The sequence below is a fragment of the Petromyzon marinus genome, chromosome 12 (assembly GCF_048934315.1).
Source record: "Petromyzon marinus isolate PM22_M1 ecotype Great Lakes invasive population chromosome 12, UKy_Petmar_22M1.pri1.0, whole genome shotgun sequence".
NCBI lineage: Eukaryota > Metazoa > Chordata > Hyperoartia > Petromyzontiformes > Petromyzontidae > Petromyzon > Petromyzon marinus.
Window position 1 is genome coordinate 15,223,692 of NC_133678.1, and position 24,608 is coordinate 15,248,299.

Consider the following 24,608-nt stretch of genomic DNA (forward strand, 5'->3'; position numbering starts at 1 on the left):
GAGGGGACACAGAAAACCCGTTGAGATATCAGGCATCACTGATGCGGCCAGGAATCGGACTCGGATCCTTTGATTCGTAGTGCAGTATGCTAACCACTGCGCCACTGCTCCACATTGAGAATTCGACTCATCTCCATCGGCAGCTTTGAGCCTTGGAAGAAACTCCACATTCCCATGGCAGAGATCAGTCTATCCACAAGACAAGCACTGTTTCCTTCACACAAAGCGGTGATTATTTTTTTATCGATCCCAGAATAATTATTGATTTGGATGATGATGATGATGATGATACCAGTGGTGGTGGTGGTAATGCTGATGGATGACGATCCTGCTGATCCTGCTTTATGATGGGCCAAATTGTCCTCTGGCCACGATTTGAACTCACGGCCTTCTCCTTGCTTGACAGGCGCTGTGGCCACAGCGTCACTCAGCCAGATTAATCTCCGCTCACGTCCGCGTGGGCTGTTGTTCGTAGATCACGCTCACCACCATCGGCTATGGAGACAAGTACCCCAAGACATGGCCAGGGAAGCTGCTCGCGTCTGGCTTCGCACTGCTGGGTATCTCCTTCTTCTCTCTGCCGGCGGTGAGCGCCAATCCCCCGACCTTGCCACACCACCTCCCCCTCCCCCCTCGTGTGCCGTGGTGGCAGACCAGCGCGGTCCTGCACCTACGCCGTTATCTCTGTCTGTCTGCTACGGCAAACATGTAGGGAATTTCAACGGGACGTACATCTTTGCTTATTGACCTGGTCAAGGCCTATAATACCATCAACAGGCTAGGGCTCTGGGTTGTTCTTCGTATTTTGTAGTCCCTGACCCTCTGTCCGCAATTATTAAGGTATTTCATGATGGTGGGCAGGCCCGGGTAAAGCTGCGTGGCCAGAAGTTACTGCCATTCCCTGTTCACCTTGCGTTATGACAGGCATGTCCTTTGGCCCCTACACTATATAACATCTTGTTTGATGACATAATTTGAAAATATTTCCATGGCTGCACCAGAGAATTTATATCTGGTACAGATGCAATGAAGGCTGATCTATGCCCAGGTGTGGTCAAGGGATTACTACCCTTTCGGTTAACCGTGTTATGCAAGCTGATGATCTAGTAATTACTACTCACTCAGAAGAATGTTGAGACGCTGCTGCTGAACCTGGAGCGTGCCAGTAAGAAGTGGAACCTTACTATCAGCCCCACAAAAACAAAGCACCACACACTCAGTATTGTGGCATCGAATGCTCCACCCCCTCCACTCCTCGCGAGTGATGGGGGCAACTGTGGCGAGGGTGGAGAAGCTTCTGTACCTGGGCAGCGTGCTTATGACCAGATCCAGTTTGGCAGGGGCGGTCTTTACTCAGAATCACTCGAGCGGCATTATCTTTTCATCAGCTGCATAACGCTGTGTGGAAGCCACCTGGTCGTATCACTGCATAGACAGCTCTGGGTCTTCTTGGTCGCAGTTATGCTCTTAATTTTCCTATGATTACGAAACATTAAAGGAGCCCTTTAAACAAACCATTTTTATAGACCCACTGAGCTATGTATCTCTTTTTGAGAAGAGGCCTGGCCACTTCTGATAACATATGAGTAAAGTTGCTTATTGCGTGGAAATGTATAGCAGCCAAATGTTCTAAACGCGTGTTTCTAAATGTGGAGGGGAAAACTTGAGGACCCGGATAAAAAAAGCATGTCTACGATCCATCCAACCAGACTGGATTGTGTGAAGAGCTCACAGATCCTTGAAAGATTTGGACACATTCCCATAAGTGAGCTCCTCTGTCAGGCAAGGCTGCATTGGCTGGGTCATGTAGCCTGCATGCCAGCCAGGACGTGCTCACGCAGCATCTGTTTGGCTGGATAGAAGGGTCTAAATAAGCCCAGCATGAGCTAGCAAAGAGATGGAATCGTGCGGTACAGAAAGATGTGGAGCTGATTGGACTTGCCAATGACTAGTATCAGCATTGTCAAGATCAGACCCTCTGAAGGAGTCTCTTGAAGGATGCTACTGGGCGATTGGAGGCAGTCGCCTTCCAACAACAGCAGAGGACAAATGAGTGGTGCTCACAACAACGAGCGGAGACCGGGGTGTCTAAAACGCATCTGCCAGTCGTCTCAATCAGTCAAACCATGGCACCTGGGTCTGTCACTTTACGTGTCATCAAAGTGTGCCTAGCCTGGCATAAGTGCGACGGTGACGTCACTGCCACTTGGTGCCGAGCGCCCATTGTATATATGTTGAACTTTTTTTTCACCGTACGTGGCCGCCGTGTTAATGGGAGGTGCAATTGTTGGTGTTGTATTCGGTGCCCCTAGGGCATTCTGGGCTCAGGATTTGCACTCAAGGTGCAGGAACAGCACCGGCAGAAGCACTTTGAGAAGCGGCGCAACCCGGCGGCCAGCCTCATCCAGGTACAGCGCAGCACAAACGCGGCACACATTGTACACGCAGCACAACAGCACATTGTACACGCAGCACAACACGGCATACGTTGTACACGCAGCACAACACAGCACACATTGTACACGCAGCACAACACGGCACAGATTGTACACGCAGCATAACACGGCACACATTGTACACACAGCGCAACATGATGCACGTTGTACACGCAGAACAACACGACACACATTGTACACGCAGCACAACACGACACAGATTGTACCCGTAGCACAACACAACACAGATTGTACACGCAGCACAACACGACACAGATTGTACCCGTAGCACAACACAACACAGATTGTACACGCAGCACAACACGACACACATTGTACACGCAGCACAACACGACACACATTGTACACGCAGCACAACACAGCACATTGTTCACGCAGCACCACATAACACACATTGTACACGCAGCACCACATAACACACATTGTACCCGCAGCACTACACGACACACATTGTACACGCAGCACAACACGGCACACATTGTACACGCAGCACAACACGGCACACATTGCACACGCAGCATAACACGGCACACATTGTACACACAGCGCAACATGATGCACGTTGTACACGCAGCACAACATGGCACAGATTGTACACGCAGCACAACACGGCACAGATTGTACACGCAGCACAACACGGCAGAGATTGTACACGCAGCACAACACAACACACATTGTACACGCAGCACAACACGGCACAGATTGTACACGCAGCACAACACGGCACAGATTGTACCCGCAGCACTACACGACACACATTGTACACGCAGCACAACACGACACACGTTGGACACGCAGCACAACATGGCACAGATTGTACACGCAGCACAACACGGCACACATTGTACACGCAGCACAACACGGCACAGATTGTACACGCAGCACAACACGGCACAGATTGTACACGCAGCACAACACAGCATACATTGTACACGCAGCACAACACGGCACAGATTGTACACGCAGCACAACACGGCACACATTGTACAAGCAGCACAACACAGCATACATTGTACACGCAGCACAACACGGCACAGATTGTACACGCAGCACAACACGGCACACATTGTACACGCAGCACAACACGGCACACATTGTACACGCAGCACAACACGACACACGTTGGACACGCAGCACAACACGGCACAGATTGTACACGCAGCACAACATAGCACACATTGTACCCTCAGCGCAACATGGCACACATTGTACACGCAGAACAACACAGCACACACAGCACACAGCATGGCACAGCACACGCAGCACGACACAGCACACACAGCATGACACAGTACACACAGCATGACAGTACACACAGCATGACACAGTACACACAGCACCACACAGTACGCAGAGCACACACAGGATGCACAGCAACGACACAGCACACACAGCACACAGCACAACACACCACACACAGCACGGCACAGCACACACAGCACAACACGACACAGCACACACAGCACACAGCACGACACAGCACGACAAAGCAAGTTCATACCTGTCAACCCCTTATCAGTGCCCTACCTTATTTTGCATACCAATTCAGACCTTATTGGTCACCCCGTGCCCCTTATAAATCTCAACGTTCATCCTACAAAGTCCCATCACAAGGGAGAAACACAAACAAATAGGCATGTTATTCATTTATTTTGCCCGTATTGATACGGCTGTACTCCGTATGGCCCTGAAAACTCAATTTCCCTGTTACAAGAACACGCGTGAACCGTATGAGTTGACAGCTGTGGGCTTTACAGGTACACGTGTTCACCCAACGCCTGGTCCTTCAATATTTCATATTGAGCCGTGTATTTTTGTTTTGTTTCCTTAATCGAGCACTGAATTATTAAACTTCGAAGGATCATGATAGCCGATTAATGTTTGATGCGTAGCATGAACTGTGCCCACCACGATCTATTCACAAAATGTGGATATTCTGCACTGACAAAACCCACACTCCCCCGGAGGGTTTGTGGCGTGTTCTATGATGTATATATGAAGTATATATTCCAGTGCCTTTGTGGGTATCCTAGAATTCCCGCTTGTTACTCTCATGGAGTGGTTACGGTACCCCCCACATCGTGTGCAAGAGTGGCGACTCCTCCCCCCCCCTCCCTCCAGAAAATGTCTTCGCAGAACTACTTCCGAGCTCGCTTATGCAGTGGAGGAGTGGGGTGGGGGTGCCCCCTTGTCCGCAGCCCGTGCCGTGCCACGCGAAGAGTGTTGGGCACGGGTCAGTCACCCTAGAAATGTTTCGTTGACGGAGCGGGGAATGCGTCGGAATCGAGTGACAAAATAAATTAAATTGAGGCAGAGAGGTAAAAATAGATCGACTTGATGGTTTTTTTGGTCAAATGTTTTTTTGCGGCACACGTTAAGCCAGACGAGGACTCGCGAGACCCGGGGATCGGAGTCTCAACTCAGACTCCACCTGAACGAAATCTCACCACAGACTTTGAGACCGAGGGTATCAAAGAGAATCGTCTCTCACCTCGTCTCTAACCTCGTCTCCTACGGATGCCTTGTAGGAATACAGTACATAATAACGATGTTATTCTATTTGTTTTATTCGCCACGATTACTGAAACTCAGACGAAGCCCACACACGTTCCTCATACGTGAGAAACAGCGACGTCAGGAACGCATCCCCATGTATACAATGGTATCGTGGCCCCTTTTAGCAGCGATTCGACTCGCGCTACCTTCTCCAGGAGGGTGTCTTGAGGAGCGCTCGGCGTGGACTGCCTGCGCATGTTGAGGAGTTGGGGGTTTGTTGTTGTTTTTGTTTGCTGTGCCACGCGTTCCTTGGTTGCCAGGCTGACGCCATCAACTCGCTCCACGCGGCCAGCTGCTTGTATCGCATTGGGCGGCGAGACCGCTGCAGTGGTGGCGGTAGTGAAATAACACCACCACTGCCACCACCACCGCCACCTCTTCTGCCACCATCACTACAGCCACCACCATTGCCAACAATACTAACGCCGCCACTACCACTACCGGCACCACCACCACCACTACCGGCACCACCACCACTACCACCACTACCGCCACCACTACCGCCACCACTACTGCCCCCCCCCCCCCCCTGTTAGCGAGCACCTATGAAGGCCGGAACGGTACACGAGGGGGTGGGTGGCCAACACCACGCCCGACCGCCTTTGTCTCCCCAGTGCCGATGTTTACACACCGCACCAGGTACTCATTTGAGGCTGAGTCGACCTAGGGGAGGCACAGGACTGGTTCAGATAATCGTCACTGGTGTTGGCCGTGAGCGGGAATCGAACCTGGGTCACCGGGTTTATAGCGAAGCGCACGAACCGTTACACTACCGCTCCCCACCATCACTACCACCGCCACCACCACCTATACTGCCACCACCACTGCCACCACCACCACTGCCACCACCGCCACTACCGCCACCACCACTACCGCCACCACCACCACCGCCACCACCACTGCCACCACCACTACTGCCACTACCACTACCGCCACCACCACTACCGCCGCCACCACCACCACCGCTTCCACTAACACCACCACCACTATCGCCACCACTACCACCACCACCGAGAATGAGAACGTTCAACACGCATTCAGATGTTCAAACACCAAACAGAAATCTTTTGCAAGGCATCAAGTCTGCATTCGCCACACGTACTTGTGGCAAACACGCAAACAAACATCCTCTTACAATATACGCATTGTCTTTGAAACTGATTAGCTTACTCCAGAGACTGGCTTTTATATGGCCTTGTCTCACAAGTGTCAGACCAAAAAATGCAGAAAGCGAACAGTACAAGGACAATGCACGTATCAGAGCATTTCTAGCTCAGGTCGAGCAGTTGCATCTATGGGGACACTATCAAAAATGGGTCAAACCTATTCTTATTTTTCCTTCATGTTTGATACTGGCAAACAAAGGTCCCATTGGATATAACGCTTAGCACGTGAAGTCAATCACACATGCGTCACCGTGCAAGGAAAAACGACACAACGGGGAGACGGTATTGGCCAGTGTCCCCTTCTCCCTGGCGGCCCAAAAAGAGAGAGGGGAGGGAGAAGCGTTGCCCCCGAATGGTCGCCCGTTGTACACGCCTCGTCGTCGCGGTCACGGTGTTATCGACGAGCGCGTTGACGAGCCTTCTTGCTTCAAGGCGCGAGAAGGGCCGCGGAGTTGCAATGGCAACGAAGGAGCTCGACGTCCCGCGACGTCCCGCTGCCGTTCACCCAAAACGACCGGCCCAACTTTACCGAGCCACGCGGCAAACTCTCCCACAGCCGCCGAAGTTTTGAGGAGTCGGGACGCTCAGGACTCATGGGGGGGGGGGGGGTGGACCACGGTTCAACTCCCGAAGCAGACGCGCCCCCATCCCCCATACCGAAAGACCCAAATAATATGAATTCCTGCAGTCACGAAAGCTTTAAGTCAAGATTTAAAGTTTGGCACCGCCCTTCGCACGAGTGAGCGTTGGGGTATCGAACCGGGGCCGTCTGGTTATCCGCGTCATTGAATACGGACAGCCATGGCGACAAATTGAGCTCAGTTCGCCGGGTTCGTCGCGCAGTGCTCTAACCGCTGGCCCACCGCTCCCCACCCAGACACATGCAGACATTGTCTGGCTGTATAGGAACACCGAGTATCTTTCACAACATGGTACGAATAGTGATCATAATAATAATAAAAGACATTCACATTTTGAGCACCGATTGTCCTTTACGCACTGCATTGGACATTCCGAATGGGATCAATTCCAATTTAAATGTCACTTGCGCTGTGCGCCGCTCGCTCGTCATGAAACAGAACACGAGACTCGGATTATTACGTGTCCCTTACCGGCCGTGCTGCGAGCATGGCGACGACAGCCGCAACCAAGGCCGGCGACATTGAGTCCAGATTAATTAACACGGCCCATCAAACCCTCCCAGTACCCCCCCCCCCCCATCGCCCCTTGTCGCGTGCCAAGTGCCGTCCGTCCGGAACTCTGCCGCTAATGAAAGTCGTCGTGACCAGCCCGACGAGCGTGTCACGTTCGACCTTTTCAGCGCGTTCCACGAGAGTTTGGCCCCTGGTCGCAGTGGCGCCGCCTCCGGTGCCGCCAGTGCCGCCGCTGATGCCACCACCACTCCGGTGGTCTCACAGAGCAGAGGGAGGGCTGCTCGTCAACACTCCCAGCCCCCGGCGTTGACTCGGCCCGTCATCCCTCTGGGGGGAGGAGGGTGGTCGCTAACACACGACTTGCTCATTTGTGAAGACGTTCAAACCAGCGGTGTCATTTGGTGTTTCTGCTCACGCAAAGTGCGCCGATACAAAGGTAACCCGTGCGGTAACTCTTGCCCCAAGAAACATCGGCGCTGGGGAGATAAAGGTGAACGAGCGTGGTGCTGGCCACCCACCCCCTCGTGCCCCTTGTCCCAAAAGTCTGTTGGGGCAAGGGCTGTTAGCGAGCGCCGATGAAGGTTGGCAAGGAGCATGCGGCGGGGTGGGTGGGTGGGTGGCCAGCACCACTCCCGTTCACCTTTCTCTCCTCCAGCGCCGATGTTTACACCGCACCAGGTACTCGTTGAAGGCTGCATCCACCAAGGAGATGCCCATGTCCATTTCAGATATTCGCCACTGGTGTTGGGTGCGATTGCGACTCCAACTCAGGTCGCCGGGCGCATAACGCAGCGCGATAACCACTGCACCACCGTTCCCCACACAATAATCACACACGTACGCACCAACACACTCCCAACATATATCCGTACAATCACTCCTAGGCAAGGGCACGCACAGGAATGTCAACACACCCACTCAGATCGAAATTTATACTTAACAGCAAGGCATGCGTGCGCGCACACACACACGCGCGCATTACTACACACCGCTATGCGCACGCACGCACCAGCTCGGGTCACCGAGTCCTGAACGACTGCAGAGGAGACGGAGCGATGAAATCGGTGCACGCGGTGGGGGGACCGTGGATTACTGCGCCGCCGGATCGCGAGAGGTTGGCGGCGCCTCCTCCTCGGGGGAGGCCTTCATCCTGCAGCGGGTGGATCGCGCGTTGTCATTCTCTCGTTGGTATCGTGCAGTAAAGTAACGTGATTATGTTTAACGGCCACTCTTGTTTTGTGTAACCTCACGAACGGCAGCGCTGTGCCGTGCCTGCGGGTTGTGCCGTGGGCTGTGCTGTGCGCATGGGGAGAGTGGTCCGCATGCGTCGCGCTCTGTGTGTGTGTGCAGCACTCGCACGCAGAGCGTCGTTGCAATGGGCGATGGTTATAAACGTAACACGGTAAGAACGCGGGTGTTCGGCTGTATTATATCGTTGTTGTGTAAAAAAATGTCCGGAGCGCTGATTAAATGGGTGGCTCATAATGGCCAATTCAGGATAGATACCTGGGGTTTGATCTTCCACGAAGCTCGTGGTCCACCCTAAAACCATGGCGGCAGTAGATGCTAATAGCTGAATGCTGCACAAATTAGAAATTAAAACTCTCCAGTAGCAGTGCGCGACTGTGGTCATCCAGAACAGACCGTGCAGCGCGTAACAACGCAATGGCCCGATCCACAAATACGAAGAAGGAGATATCACAGTGAAACAGTACTACACCCTTGCTCCTGACGCGGTTATCTGGGCTTGACAATCCGATTGTGAAACTGTAGCTGTAGCTCTGCAATCTACATCAGCAGCCGTACGAAAGAAGAAGCAGAAGAAGAAAGGTAGTGAGTTGACACCCAGAGCGTTACTGCTGGCGTGCAGAGTCGACAGCACATCCCGGATACCAGTGACTGCAGATATAACAGCTGCGTCAGCGTGTCGCACAACGCCATGCACAGTATCTACTCCCGAAGAGAGAGAGCGAGAACCACGCGGGAGGCGCTCGGAGGAGCCACGGGCAAACCGAAATACGGCAGCAGCAGCAGAAGCCACGTGGTGAGCTGGAGCCAACAGTTTCCCAAGCTCTGCAGTCCTCTACAAAGGTGTTCTATCGGACAGTTAAACTACAGTACTACAAAACTACTTCGCTATTTATTTTACCAGGTAAGGGCTACTGGGCTACATAGCTCTTCTTTCAGAAGCGATCTGGCTATCACAGATGATAGCTCAACGAAGCGGCCTATCACGTGATGTTCATTTTAAATGTGAAGGAAAAAAACCGAAGGACCCGGAGAAAAATCAACGCGACCATGGGGAGAGAGACACCGCAAACTCCAAATGTACAAGCGTCGTAGGTCGGGATCGAACCTACGGCCGCCTGCATACCAGGCGAGGCAGTTACCATCTCACCACGGTGACCCCCAATAAATCAGTGTTGACACGTGGGAGGAAATTGGAGCACCCGACGAAATCCCGCGCGTGCGACGGGGAAACACTCGATCCCGTGCAGACACAACCTTGTTTCTCTACTGCATTCTCCTTGCGAGCCAGGGTGCAGCTTCTCTCGCGATGCCCACATGAAGGGGAGTTTCACAGCATCCGTGCGGCGATCCACCAACCCACGAGGCTCCGCAGCGCCTGATCACGGGCAGCCCACGTGCATAGCCACCATAATTGCCCCGGCTAAAAAGAATTAATTCATTTTTTTTTTAAATCGCACCACGAACATTTGGTTGATAATTTAATTCGTATTCCTCCATCTCCCGAGGACGACGATTCACATAACACCGCTCCCCCATGGGATGCGTGCGCGGGCGTGGTGGGGTGGGGGGGAGCAGGGAGGGATGGGGGAATGAGAATGCTCGGCCGCGCGGGATGGCGAAGCGCCGCGTGCCCGGCACGACGCCGCAGCGAGGGATTCCGATTGACCCTCGAGCCCCGTCTCGGAGTGTCCCCGAGTCATCCTCGATCGGGCACCACAGCCGACTGAAGGGCAGAGTTTAAGGGGTATTTTTATTTGATTTTTACTGATTTGGAAATTCAATTGCGCTGCTGCTGTTGATGAACGGATAATGGTTGTGTTCGTGATTGTGGTGATTTAGAGTTGTTCTGATTATTGTGTGGTGGTGGTTAGCACGCTGCACTACGAACCCCCGCGACCCTAGTTCGATTCCCGCTCACGGCCTACACCAGCGACGAATTTATACCTGGTGCCCCCTAGGTTGACTCGGCCTCAAATAAGTACCTGGTGCGGTTTGTAAACAACACCACTATGGAGATAAAGGCGGTTTGATGTGGTGCTGGCCACCCACTCCCTCGTGTGCCGTGCCGGCCTTCACAGGTGCTCCCCAACAACATTTGCCCCAACAGTCTGTTGCAGGCTATACAGGGAGATATTTGTCTTTGTCGTGGTCATGGTCGTGATAGCGATAACAGTGGTAATGGTGGTGTTACAAAGTGTGGTGGTAGTGGTGGTGGTGACAGTGTTGTTGCTGTTGTAGCTGGTGGTGGTACTGTACTGCATTTTCCCTCCACCTGAGTTCAATTCCCATTGCAGCTATACACATAGGAGGTGTCTGAACCTCCCCTGATATTGACTCAACATTCTTCAATATTCTTTCAAATGGCTCACCTCCAAAATGACTCAGCATGGAATAAGCAGTCCCGGTGCGTTGGTGTACATCTTCTGCATTGGGGAGACGCTAACAACGCTTTGACTCTCGAGCCTGTGGTCGCTCCGCGGGGTTCTCCGTCCCTGTGCAGCGAGGCGAGGTGCGAGTAAGCGAGCGAGTTTGTGAGTGTGTGAGCTACAGGGTTGTGGGGAGCGGTCGTGTAGCGGTTAGCGCTACACTGCGCTACTAACCTGGCGACACCAGCGGCGATTATGTGAACCGGTCATGGGCCTCCCCTAGGTCGACTCAGCCTCAAATGAATATCCTGGTGCGATGTGTAAACATCGCCACGAGGGAGACAAAGGCGGCCGGGCGTGGTGCTAGCCACCCACCCCCTCGTGATCTGTGTCGGCCATCATAGGTGCTCGCAAACAGTACTTGCGCCAAACAGTCTGTTACAGGCGAAACGGGGGATCTTTGTCTTTTTTCATCTTTGTTGCTACAGGGTTACAGGGCCAATGAGGCCTCCTTTTCCTCAAACAATCTTCCGATGCCCTCGTGTCCTCGCATGCACCGTCACTGCCCCCCCCCCCCTCCGTGTCTCTGCCCTCGTAACTCTGTGCGGCACTCGCCCTGTGACCACGACCTCCCGCTGACCACCCTCCCCTCTGTGTAGGCAGCCTGGCGCTTTTACTCGACTGACCCCAGCCACCCGTACCTGGTCTCCACGTGGAGAATTTACCAGTGCGTTCCCACCCTCAGGCACGTAACTCTCGACCGCCTATGCTACTCGCGTGCTTCCTGTCTCTCTCTTTTTTCCTCACTTTCTCGCACTGTGCATGATCCATCCGCTTCATTTGTACAAAGCGCGACCGCCAACCAAGGTAGGGCCGTTGCCCATTCCGCCGGAGACCGAACCCGGACACATCCTCGGCACCGTGCGGTCTATTTACCAAGAGCAGCAGCACCGTGCGGTTGACTGCGATAATTCAACGCAGCAACGTCCGGTGGCCAGATCTCGGCACAAATCAATCGCTGCCAGTTTCGCGGAAACTGTCCGGAACGACCCCGGCTTGAACGGTGGCAACCTTCGGGTGGCCCCTCTGCTTCCCTTGAACAGACGTGACGGCCACCTCAAATATTTCTGCACCCGGCACACCACATCCAGTGTACCGCGTGCGGACGTGGGCGCGTGCGTTTTCTCTTCACTCGCTCGCTCAGCCGAGTTATTTTCCCACGCATGTTGAGCTGAGGCCGAACGGCGCGCATGCACATACTCGCTTTTTGATTTTCGTCATTCTCCGCATCACCCGACGCTCCGGAACGTAGGAAGCACCCCAAATCTGGTGCCACGTGTCATTAAGGGCTGCACAAGTCCTGTCTCGCGCACGCACGCACGAATCTAGTGGACTGCAAGACGCACCCCCAAATTCAAGTTTAAAGTAGGAGGGGATGAAGCGAGTCTGTCCTCGAATGCGGAAAACATCCCCGACTCAACGACGGCGAGGTACTCGCATGCAATTCTCCCGTCGCCCGGTATCGTGAGAATCCCCCCCTCCGCCTCCCTGCGACTCGCGTCCCGGGCCTCTGTAACCTGAGAGGCGGGCGATCCGACCGCAGCGGTGCTTGGGGGGAACCTGCCCCGGGCTGTCGGCTGCAGGCGACACGAGTGGGTGGTTTGGCTGTGGGTATGTGGTGATGACCCCCCATGATGACCTCCCGGGGCCGAGCTGCAGACGTCAGAGTGGCGCCCCTGGATTCCCTGCCGCCGGCTAGCGGACGGAATGCCGACGAAGCCACCACCACCGCGTGCCGACTCTGCAAACCAACCCCCGTGTACACGATGGCTAGAGAATGGGAAAGCAGAAATGGGAATCTGTCCCATTGATTGGGCACGAATGACAGCAAGCCATCGGTGGCCCCGTGTTGAACATTACGCAACAACGTTTCTATGTACGTTCGGAAAATCAAGAGAACCCAGAATGTAACGCGGCAGGTTTTCCTCGCCATTGGTGTTATGATTCGTGATTGATATTTGGGGCGAGGCTATGTGAATGATAGAACCAAATGTGTGTCGGAAGACCTCTCCATCGCCCGAGATATTAACTACCTCGCCCGGAATACAGGAGGTCGTCGGTTCGATCCCGATCCTGACGCCTGATGTATATTTGGACTTTGCGTGTCTTCCTGTGGTCGTGTGGATTTTTTGTCCAGGTCCTCCGGTTTTTCCCTCCACATTTAAAATCAACATCGCGCGTTTAGAGTACTTTGGCTGCTATAAATTTCCACACGTGATAAGCCACTTCGTTGGTCTATCATTTGTGGCCAGGTCGCTTCTGAAAACGAGCTACATGGCTCAGTGGGCCTTACCTGGTAAAATAAAAATGGTGAATTAAATAATCACGTGGTGCACAAGCATGTAGCGATGCGCCGATTGTTATTGCTGCTACTGATGCTGCTGTATCAGCTCGTCGGTGGGATGGAGAACTGGATGCAATTTGGCTGTGAAGATCGTTCCTAGGCTCACCAGCGAACAAGCCGGCATGGCAACAACAATAATAAAAATGGGGCATCGCTATACGCTTATGCACCACGTGACGGTTAAACTCGGTTCGCTATGTTGGGTGGTGGAGGGTCTTGCGACACAAATTTGGCCTGGCCGTCCACTTGGCTTCACACAAAAAAAATCAACGATTAATCGGTATCAAGATTCCTATCCAGCAGGGTCCTGCATTGGGATGTTTGGATATTTGCATATGGGTGGAAGCTGAAATGGTTAGAGAAAAGCAACACGAACGAAATGAATCTTAATAGACAGGTCAGCGGTCCACTGGCTGTGCTGCCACCTCTCGGCTACCTTAGGATCTCAGAGCAAGCGGGGAATCTCCGAGTGATCCACCAGCGCCACCTCCACAGCACGACACTACGCATCGCCACGCTTCTCCAAGTGTGTCGGCGCGCCATCGCCAGGGGCACTCCGCAACATTATAACCACCGCTCGCTCCACTCATCCGCTCGCAACATCCACACTCGGCTTGGTTTGCATGGACTGCATTGCTCCGTTGTGTTTGCCATTGCACCCGTGCGCGCGGCTTCGTGCGACGTGTGCTGCGTGCCGCTTCGTGCCTGCTCGGTTGCAATCTCCGTGTCTGTGCATGTTTGTGCGTGCGTACGCGCGCACGCGCGTGTACGCGCGTGCTCCCTCGTGTCGCGCCGCCGCTTGCGTTTGCCGTGGCGGCAGCGCTCTCTTCGTGTCCGTGCCTCGCGAGCGTCCCCGGCCTTCGATCGCGCTATACGTCGTGTGGCCGTGCGTTCGGCTCGGTTGGCATCGCCTCGCGTTTGCGCCCCGTGCCTGTCAGTGACCTTCGTTAGTCCGTGTACTCCCGCTTCGTGCTGCCCGTGTGCTGCTCTGTGTCGACTAAGTTACGCTGGCAATATATGAACGCCCTCGCCTGTAATGCAGGGGTCGTGGTTTCGATCCCGACCCTGACACCTGCTGTATATCTAGAGTTTGCGTGTCTCTCTCCCCGTTGTCACGTGGAGGTTTCTCCAGGTTCTCCGGTTTTCCCTCCAAATTTAGAAGCAACATCACGCGTTTTAGAGTATTTGGCTGCACTAAATTTCCACGTGATAAGCCACTTCATTCAGCGATCATACGTGATAGCCAGGTCACTTCTGAAAAAGAGCCACACAGCTCAGCTGGGCCTTACCTGGAAAGAAAATAAAACAAGTTCAATTGCATTTGCGGTGCACGTGGCGAGTTTTACACGACGGATGGGCTCCCCGCTGCCAAGTGAGAGCCGTGCGCCGGTACTCGTGGCTGTCGGGTATCGGCAGGGCACCCCTGCGTGCCCCCCGTGCCACCCTATAACGTGCGATGGGGCGGAGGCGCTCTTGCTCCCCCCCCCCCCCCTCGGTATCTCCACTGGCATCACGACAACCCGGCCGTTTCTGCGAAGATCAAATCCAGAGCAATCGCCGCGTGGCTCGGCAGTAGAGCGATCGGAAGTTTGCGCCTTCAAATCCCTCGGTGGAGGTTGACTCGACCCGTCGGCCATCCGTCGTCGATTAAAATAACTACCGCTTTGTGGGGAAGTCAGCAGTGGTCGTCCTATGGATAGACTCGTGCCTGCCGTAGCAACGTGGAATTTCCACCACTGGCTCTCTTGCAGGGCTGCAAACGGGAGATCAGCACAAATCCATAGATGTTCATTTGATCTGGAAATCACTTAGACTTTTAAATACAGTCCGTTTTCCTATAACACTGCGTCTCATTTTCACGACCCTAATTGGATATATAACGCAACGAATTTATTAGGGAATACATTGTTGTTTAATAACGCTGGATGCGAATGGGATATAACGCGATCGAGTGAACTATGTTGCGCGAGTAGGAATACGCGGTCGACTGGCTGCCTCGGCGTAGGATCACACAAGGCAGTGGGATGCTGCTGGATGCTTCGAGATGCCACCCACACGCCTCGGTCTATGTTCAGGCTGTGTGGATTCTGCTTTTCCCTACACGATTTATTAATTATCACCACGCGATTTTCCATAAGGCGGTGTTCCTCAGGAGCGCAACTACTACCGCGGCGTTACACGAGAACAAGCTCTGTACGTAAATAATAAGAGCCCAGTGTCAATACACTGCTGGATGAAGACCTCCCACACGCAGTGTCACTGGGCAGCGCGGGCTGATGAGGTTGGGTGGGCAGGAACGACGCCGGCGGTAAGTGAAACCTCACCCAGTTTGGTGGCTTGCCCGGGGAAATGAAGGTGAGCAGTTGTTGCAAGTTGCTTGTTGCACTTTTGTTCGCGAGTAGAGTCGTTTCATTTGCCCTCTGCGAGACAATCCGTACACCGATTGGGTGCACATTGTCGAAATATACGCGTCCCAGCAATCGCACTCAAGTCGGACGTCGTAGCGTCGCCCCGGCCTCAAAAGAGTCGTGAAAATTCTACATTCTCTTGGCGGCGGACGACCCGCTCATTGGATCGCAACTCTATCCCGACCCGCGACCTTGAGACTGCGAGCTGCGGTTTCTCGCGATGACGCTGGCCCCCCGGTGATCATATTGTAAGCTGCCGGTGAGGGGTTTCCGTAGGTTAAAGATTAAATACATCTGCGCTCGGAGAGACGGTTCGTGTACGTTACGCGCACGACATCAATACAATAATTATTGTTTGTGGCTCACGCGTGTCTCTGTGTTTGTGCCCCCCCTCACCACCCGTTGTGTGACCCCTCTCTGAAGGAAGGAGCAAGGAGACATGCATTGCAGGTTGGTCTCCCCACGCGGTGTGAGACTCTCAGCCTCGAGCGCGCGACGGCGCGAGAGAGGGTGGCGCTGAGAGAGTGGCTCTGAGAGTTTCTCTGAGAGAGTGGCGCTGAGGGAGTGGCGCTGAGAGAGTGGCTCTGAGAGTTTATCTGAGAGAGTGGCGCTGAGGGAGTGGCTCTGAGAGTTTCTCTGAGAGAGTGGCGCTGAGGGAGTGGCGCTGAGGGAGTGGCTCTGAGAGAGTGGCTCTGAGAGAGTGGCGCTGAGGGAGCGGCGCTGAGAGAGCGGCGCTGAGAGAGCGGCTCTGAGGGAGTGGCTCTGAGAGAGTGGCTCTGAGAGTTTCTCTGAGAGAGTGACGCTGAGGGAGTGGCTCTGAGGGAGTGGCTCTGAGAGTTTCTCTGAGAGAGTGGCGCTGAGGGAGTGGCTCTGAGGGAGTGGCTCTGAGAGTTTCTCTGAGAGAGTGGCGCTGAGAGAGTGGCGCTGAGGGAGTGGCGTTGAGGGAGTGGCTCTCAGGGAGTGGCTCTGAGGGAGTGGCTCTGAGAGAGTGGCGCTGAAGGAGTGGCGCTGAGGGAGTGGCTTTGAGGGAGCGGCGATGAGAGAGCGGCGCTGAGAGAGTGGCTCTGAGGGAGTGGCTCTGAGAGAGTGGCTCTGAGAGTTTCTCTGAGAGAGTGGCGCTGAGGGAGTGGCGCTGAGGGAGTGGCTCTGAGGGAGTGGCTCTGAGAGTTTCTCTGAGAGAGTGGCGCTGAGGGAGTGGCGCTGAGGGAGTGGCTCTGAGGGAGTGGCTCTGAGAGAGTGGCGCTGAGGGAGTGGCGCTGAGGGAGTGGCTCTGAGGGAGTGGCTCTGAGAGTTTCTCTGAGAGAGTGGCGCTGAGGGAGTGGCGCTGAGGGAGTGGCTCTGAGGGAGTGGCTCTGAGAGAGTGGCGCTGAGGGAGTGGCGCTGAGGGAGTGGCTTTGAGGGAGCGGCGCTGAGAGAGTGGCGCTGAGAGAGTGGCTCTGAGGGAGTGGCTCTGAGAGAGTGGCTCTGAGAGAGTGGCGCTGAGGGAGTGGCTCTGAGAGAGTGGCTCTGAGAGTTTCTCTGAGAGAGTGGCGCTGAGGGAGTGGCGCTGAGAGAGTGGCTCTGAGAGAGTGGCTCTGAGAGAGTGGCTCTGAGGGAGTGGCTCTGAGAGAGTGGCGCTGAGGGAGTGGCGTTGAGGGAGTGGCTCTCAGGGAGTGGTGCTGAGAGAGTGGTGCTGAGAGAGTGGCTCTCAGAGAGTGGCTCTGAGGGAGTGGCTCTGAGAGAGTAGCGCTGAGGGAGCAGCTCTGAGGGAGTGGCGCTGAGGGAGTGGCTCTGAGAGAGTGGCGCTGTGGGAGTGGTTCTGAGGGAGTGGCTCTGAGGGAGTGGCGCTGAGGGAGTGGCTCTGAGGGAGGGTGACTCTGAGAGAGTGGCTCTGAGAGAGTGGTGCTGAGGGAGTTGTGCTGAGAGAGTGGCTCATAGAGAGTGGCGCGGAGTGGCTCTAAGTGAATGGCCACATTTCACGATCGCTGTCATCGTTTCATGAGCTGTATTACCGTGATGTCATCTTTTAGACTTCATCCCGATGATGCCGTCTGCTTATCCTGCGTTCACACGCTCATCCTGCGTTCACACGCTCATCTGCATAGCTGTGGATTTCCATCATAATGATGACAGTTATCATTCTTTGGTTAAGTCACGTAGAATGAAATTAAATTACATAATAATAGAATATGACATTTCGATTGCATCACAAGTAATCGTCATCAGGTACACCTCGAGGCCTCGACACATAGGCGTTTGTTCTGTGTGCCTATGTGTCTCTCTCTGTTTGTCTCTTTGTGAGTCTCTCTCTGCTTGTGTGTCTGTCTGTGTGTCTCCGTGTCTGTGTTTTGTCTCTCTCTCAAATTTAGAACATAATCAACCAGATAGGGTGTTGACTGTTATGTTAGTCGACTCTCTGTGTTGTATTGCATTATATGTCTAAGTTTACTAGGTTTGTTTTCTCATTCATTCGTACCTGATGACGATTGCTTCTGTTGCAATCGAAATGTCGTATTCGATTATTATTAAATTTATTTATTTATTTTCTACGTGACTTTACCGAAAGAACCAAAGAGTTTTGATTTAAAGTTTTCGTGACTGCAGTAATTCATATTCTTAGCTCTTTCGGTAAAAAAATTCTCACGACGTTTCGACCATAACACAAACGGTCGTCATCAGGTGAGAATTTTTATTGTTTGATATATATTTTATTATTTTATTGTTTCCCTTCAACGTGACTTTACCGAAAGAGCTAAGATTATAACCAAAGAGTTATTCCTGCAGTCACGAAAGCTTTGAATCAAGACAGTTGTCATCTTCATGATAATGCTCATCATAACTCAATTAACCTTTCTACAACCACAATCTATTTACCAACTTTATCATCATCACAATCACTAACAATGCTACAAATGTACCATCACCACTATCATCATCACCATCGTCAACACCACCGTAGCCACAGTTTATATCGAACTTGTCACCACCGTTATCCACCTCCCTGCAGATGGCACCCACACCGCCCAGGACTCGCTTGGTCACGCCCTCTCCCCACGTAACTCTCCCCTCCTGCCCCCCCACCCCTCTCCCCACGTAACTCTCCCCTCCTGCCCCCCCGACCCTCTCCCCACGTAACTCTCCCCTCCCGCCCCCATTCCCTCTTTCAACGTAACGCCCCCCCCCTCCCGCCCTGTCTTTCCACTCCCACCAGAAATACCAAACATGTCACACTGCGGTTTCCCCGGATGCGGACCATTCGCAAGGCTAGGTACCGGCCGTGGTGCGGCTTGCGTGCACCGTGCGGGGCATGCGTTTGCGGTGCCGTTCTAGTGCCGCGTTTTCACGCCCCAACGACGATCGAGTTGCGCATTCAAAATCGCTGCTCTCCAAATCGCGCGGCTCAGGTCGTCGCCCGCCGCCACCGCTGCTGCCTTCCGAGAGAGCGGTCGCGGCGCGACGGGGTTCTCACTATCATGGAAGCGTGGCGTAGTCCTGTCGTGGCAACTGACTCGTTGTTAACGACGGTGGCGGCGTCTCCGCTCGTCTTGTATAACACGCGAGGATCACCCGACGCATCTCCTTGTTGCCAATGTTGTCGTGGCTCGGATTCTCGTGAATCTGCCGCCTCTTTCGCAACAAGGAGATGAAACGGCACTCGCGGCGTCGTAATGACCGTTCCGCGGTCCGTAGGTCACTCGCGGCAGCTGGCGTCGCTGCCGATTGCCGCCGAGCAGATCGATGCTGCCAATCCGAGTCAGTTTCCGCTGCGAGCCACCGGTCCCATGGACGACCGCGTGTATGTGATTCTGCGTTGCGCAACCGATCGCCCAGGCATGGAGCCGGCTTCAGGGCCTCTACTCCTTTGTGCCCTCTCTGCTGGCATGCGGGTATGCATGACGGGAATTTCCTCGATCGGAAACGAAAGCAAAAAAATCAACCGATGAACGTGATGGCAGGGATGGTTTCGTTTGCAGCTCTCTGGAGAGATGCGCTCATTGTGCGCTTCACGTTCCAGGAATTCGTCGTTGAGCGATGAGGGGCAGGCGGCTGCTGTCTCAGAAGGCAGAGCACTGAGCTGGCACCACCCCGCGACCTCCGATTAGCACGGTTGGCTACCTCCGGTGCAAAATAAGTTCAACGTACATACCGCTGAGTTCTCCCTTCGAAACCCAGGCTCGGGGTCCAACCGGGTTCTGGAATCTGCCACATTACGTTTGGTCCTGCGCTTAATTTGGCCCAATAAAAAAAACAATTCTAATTAACCGTCATGCAACGAAGACTACTCCCAGCTGTCTGTCAGTCTGTCAAAGCGACAAACCCGAGCGACAGTCTGGGACGCGGACGCGATGCCTGCGTAGCAGCGATCCCACACACGCACTACACTTACATCTGTTCACTGAGCTCAGGACTCGGCAAGTTGTCTCATGACGTCGTTGGCGGCTCCCTCGCGACCTGACCCGGCTCCCACGTCTCACTTTCTCTATGTGCACCTCACCACATCTTTCCCACAGCCCTGCTCTGTGCTCCTCAATCAGCCCAACTATCCGGACAGCAGACCTCTGCCCCGACCCCCCTTCCAATACCCTAATCCATGCCTCTCATCCACGTTGCACCCATCTGTCACCCTCATTTACCATCACACTTCAGATCATTCCTCCTTCTCTACCCCTGCAACAACACGCGGCTACATTCCTAGCTCGTGTCCCTCCATCCCTTCCGTCACCTCCCTAACTGATAGCCGTACCACCCCACACATTGCTCTCCTTTTTCCCCTTTGTGTACTGCCGTGGGCTTGCATTGTAAAGTACCCTTGAAAGGGCGCTGCCATATAAATCCTAAATAGAATAGAATAGACGTGTGAGGTGTCTTTGGACGACTTGAATCCACTCTTGTAAATCCCAGTCGTGCATCGGGGCACCTTTTCTTTCGTCTTTGCTGATGTTTCTCTCTCACCTGAGTGTAACTTTTTTATTACTAATTTGTTCCACGTTAAATTCCTTTTCCTCCGTGAGCCGCTCGTGGAATAAACTTAGAAACTGCAGTGCGGTCACTGGTCACTGCACCGCACGGCCTCGGTGCCACTTGCACGGCAATCGCTTCCTGTCCTGGAAGACAAAAACAACCAAACAATCCTCCCTGTAGACCGAGACGTGAAACAGGAAACGCTGGCTTCCTCCACGCAAACTACCATCTCTCCCTCCGAACCGGCGGCCGCTGAAGGCGTGGAGTCGTGCTCTGGCAATGGGCCTAGGAGAGGATCGCGATCAGATTAATTCATGTTGACAACTATTCAAAACGTCACGTTTAACCAGTCCTACATTGGAAAATGGCAATATTATTTCCACAATGCGCTGTGATCCAATTACAGGCGGCGGCCTTAATTGATTGACTTATCTTCAAACCTGTAATCAGATTACAATTGCATTGCCATCGATTGACCGGGGTTTCACGCTGTAATCAGATTACAGTGACACCACTGGGGCGAATGGTGATGAGCGCTGTCCCAGGGGGTCATCTGAGCGGAGATGTGACCGTGGATGTTTAAAGCACTCGACCTATAAGCAGAAAGTCATCATGAGTTAAAGTCCTGGTTGGGAGTCGATACAACCTATCATCACGGCGACCTGAGTTTGATTTCCGGCCACGGCTAACAGCAGTGGTGCTTGGTATCTGAACCGGTCCCCGCTCCTCCACTCTTCACCAACACGCAATGACCAGCATGGTGAAGTATGGTCAGACAATGCTCACAACCAACGTGGCGTGGGGGGAAGGCGGGGAGGTCTTCACCCAACGAGTGACTATTGTAAAAGTCGGTGCAGTGCTGCTGTACGTATGGTTCCGACAAAAAGAAAATCATGCTAAGATTTATTGCGTCAATCGGAAAACGTCAAAGGTATCCATCAGTCGAAAAAAGAGCCAACTTCCTCGGCCCTGGGGTCTCAGAGTGGCTTGGTGTAGTAGAGGGACCTTGAAGTCTCAGAGGGCCTTGGTGTCTCAGAGGGCTTTGGTGTCTCAGAGGGTCTTGGTGTCACAAGAGTGCCTTGGTGTCTCAGAGGGCTTTGGTGTCTCAGAGGGTCTTGGTGTCACAAGAGGGCCTTGGTGTCTAAGACGGCCTTATTAGAAGGGCCTTGGTGTCTCAGATGGCCATGGTGTCTCAGATGGGCCTTGGTGTCTGAGAGAGGCCTTGGTGTCTTAGAGGGGCCTTGGTGTTTCAGAGGGCCATGGTGTCTCAGACAGCCTTGGTGTCTCAGAGGGGCCTTGGTGTCTCAGAGGGGCCTTTGTGTCTCAGAGAGGCATTGGTGTTTCAGAGGGGCCTTGCTGTCTCAGAGGGCCTAGGTGTCTAAGAGGGGCTTTGGTGTTTCAGAGGGCCATGGTGTCTCAGAAGGTCCTTGATGTCTCAAGGGGGCCTTGGCGTCTCAAAGGCTCATTGGTGTCTCAGAGGGCCTTGGTATCTCTGAGGGGCCTTGGTGTCTCAGATGGGTCTTGGTGTCTCAGAGTTCCCTTGGTGTCTCAGAGGAGCCTTGGTGTCTTAGAGGGGCCTTGGTGACTCAGAGGGCCATGGTGTCTAAAATGGGTCTTGGTGTCTCAGAGGGCCTTGATGTCTCAGAAGGGTCTTGGTTTCTGAGAAGGGCCTTGGTGTCTTAGAGGGGCTTTGTTGCCTCAGATGGGCCTTGGTGCCTCAGTGGGCCTTGGTGTCTCAGAAAGGCCCTTGTTTCTCAGAGGAGCCTTGGTGTCTTAGAGGGTTCTTGGTGTCACAGAGGGCCATGGTGTCTCAGAGGGCCTTGGTGTCTCAGATGGGCCTTGGTTCCTCAGTGGGCCTTGGTGTTTCAGAAAGGCCCTGGTTTCTCAGAGGAGTCTTGGTGTCTTAGAGGGTTCTTGGTGTCTCAGAGGACCATGGTGTCTCAGAGGGCCTTGGTGTCTCTGCGGGGCCTTGATGTCTTAGAGGGGCCCTTGTGTCTCAGAGGGGCTTTGATGTCTCAGAGGGGCCTTGGTATCTCAGAGGGCCTTGGTGTCTTGGCGAGCCTTGGTGTCTCAGAGGGCCTTGGTGTCTGAGAGGGCCTTAGTGTCTCAGATGGGCCTTGGTGTCTCAGAGAGGCCTTTGTGTCTTAGAGGGCCATGGTGTCTCAGACGGCCTTGGTGTCTCAGAGGGGCCTTGGTGTCTCAGAGGGGCCTTGGTGTCTCAGAGAGGCATTGGTGTCTCAGAGGGGCCTTGCTGTCTCAGAGGGCCTAGGTGTCTAAGATTGGCCTTTGGGTCTCAGAGGGCCTTGGTGTCTCAAAAGGGCCTTGGTGTCTCAGAGGGGCTTTGGTTTCTCAGAGGGCCATGGTGTCTCAGAGGGGCTTTGGTGTCTGAGAGGGCCTTGGTGTCTCAGATGGGCCTTGGTGTCTCAGAGAGGCCTTGGTGTCTTAGAGGGGCCTTGGTGTTTCAGAGGGCCATGGTGTCTCAGACGGCCTTATTAGAAGGGCCTTGGTGTCTCAGATGGCCATGGTGTCTCAGATGGGCCTTGGTGTCTCAGAGAGGCCTTTGTGTCTCAGAGGGGCCTTGGTGTCTCAGAGAGGCATTGGTGTCTCAGAGGGGCCTTGCTGTCTCAGAGGGCCTAGGTGTCTAAGATTGGCCTTGGGGTCTCAGAGGGCCTTGGTATCTCTGAGGGGCCTTGGTGTTTCAGATGCGTCTTGGTTTCTCAGAGTTCCCTTGGTGTCTCAGTGGGGCCTTGGTGTCTTAGAGGGGCCTTGGTGACTCGGAGGGCCATGGTGTCTCAGATGGGTCTTGGTGTCTCAGAGGGCCTTGACGTCTCAGAAGGGCCTTGGTTTCTGAGAAGGGCCTTGGTGTCTTAGAGGGGTTTTGTTGTAACAGATGGGCCTTGGTGACTCAGTGGGCCTTGGTGTCTCAAAAAGGCCCTGGTTTCTCAGAGGAGCCTTGGTGTCTTAGAGGGTTCTCGGTGTCACAGAGGGCCATGGTGTCTCAGAGGGCCTTGGTGTCTCAGATGTGCCTTGGTGGCTCAGTGGGCCTTGGTGTTTCAGAAAGGCCCTGTTTTCTCTGAGGAGCCTTGGTGTCTTAGAAGGTTCTTGGTGTCTCAGAGGACCATGGTGTCTCAGAGGGCCTTGGTGTCTCAGAGGGGCCTTTGTGTCTTAGAGGGCCATGGTGTCTCAGACGGCCTTGGTGTCTCAGAGGGGCCTTGGTGTCTCAGAGGGGCCTTGGTGTCTCAGAGAGGCATTGGTGTCTCAGAGGGGCCTTGCTGTCTCAGAGGGCCTAGGTGTCTAAGATTGGCCTTTGGGTCTCAGAGGGCCTTGGTGTCTCAAAAGGGCCTTGGTATCTCAGAGGGGCTTTGGTTTCTCAGAGGGCCATGGTGTCTCAGAGGGGCTTTGGTGTCTCAGAGGGCCATGGTGTCTCAGAGGGGCCTTGGTGTCTCAGAGTGGCCTTGATGTCTCAGAGGGCCTTGGTGTCTGAGAGGGCCTTGGTGTCTCAGATGGGCCTTGGTGTCTCAGAGAGGCCTTGGTGTCTTAGAGGGGCCTTGGTGTTTGAGAGGGCCATGGTGTCTCAGACGGCCTTATTAGAAGGGCCTTGGTGTCTCAGATGGCCATGGTGTCTCAGATGGGCCATGGTGTCTCAGAGAGGCCTTCGTGTCTCAGAGTGGCCTTGATGTCTCAGAGGGCCTTGGTGTCTGAGAGGGCCTTGGTGTCTCAGATGGGCCTTGGTGTCTCAGAGAGGCCTTGGTGTCTTAGAGGGCCATGGTGTCTCAGACGGCCTTGGTGTCTCAGAGGGGCCTTGGTGTCTCAGAGGGGCCTTGGTGTCTCAGAGAGGCATTGGTGTCTCAGAGGGGCCTTGCTGTCTCAGAGGGCCTAGGTGTCTAAGATTGGCCTTTGGCTCTC

General features: G+C 54.0%; 1 protein-coding gene across 2 annotated transcripts in view; it reads left to right on the forward strand.

The window, feature by feature from the left end:
• LOC116941495 (potassium voltage-gated channel subfamily KQT member 4-like) overlaps window positions 1-24,608 on the forward strand; it is a 234,567-nt gene that overhangs the window by 175,426 nt on the left and 34,533 nt on the right. For both annotated transcript variants that reach the window (XM_076066672.1, XM_076066671.1), the window contains exons 6-9: window positions 476-586; window positions 2,313-2,408; window positions 11,609-11,698; window positions 16,189-16,211. In XM_076066672.1, coding sequence (XP_075922787.1) covers window positions 476-586; window positions 2,313-2,408; window positions 11,609-11,698; window positions 16,189-16,211 — 320 coding nt within the window. The remainder of the gene's footprint in view (window positions 1-475; window positions 587-2,312; window positions 2,409-11,608; window positions 11,699-16,188; window positions 16,212-24,608) is intronic.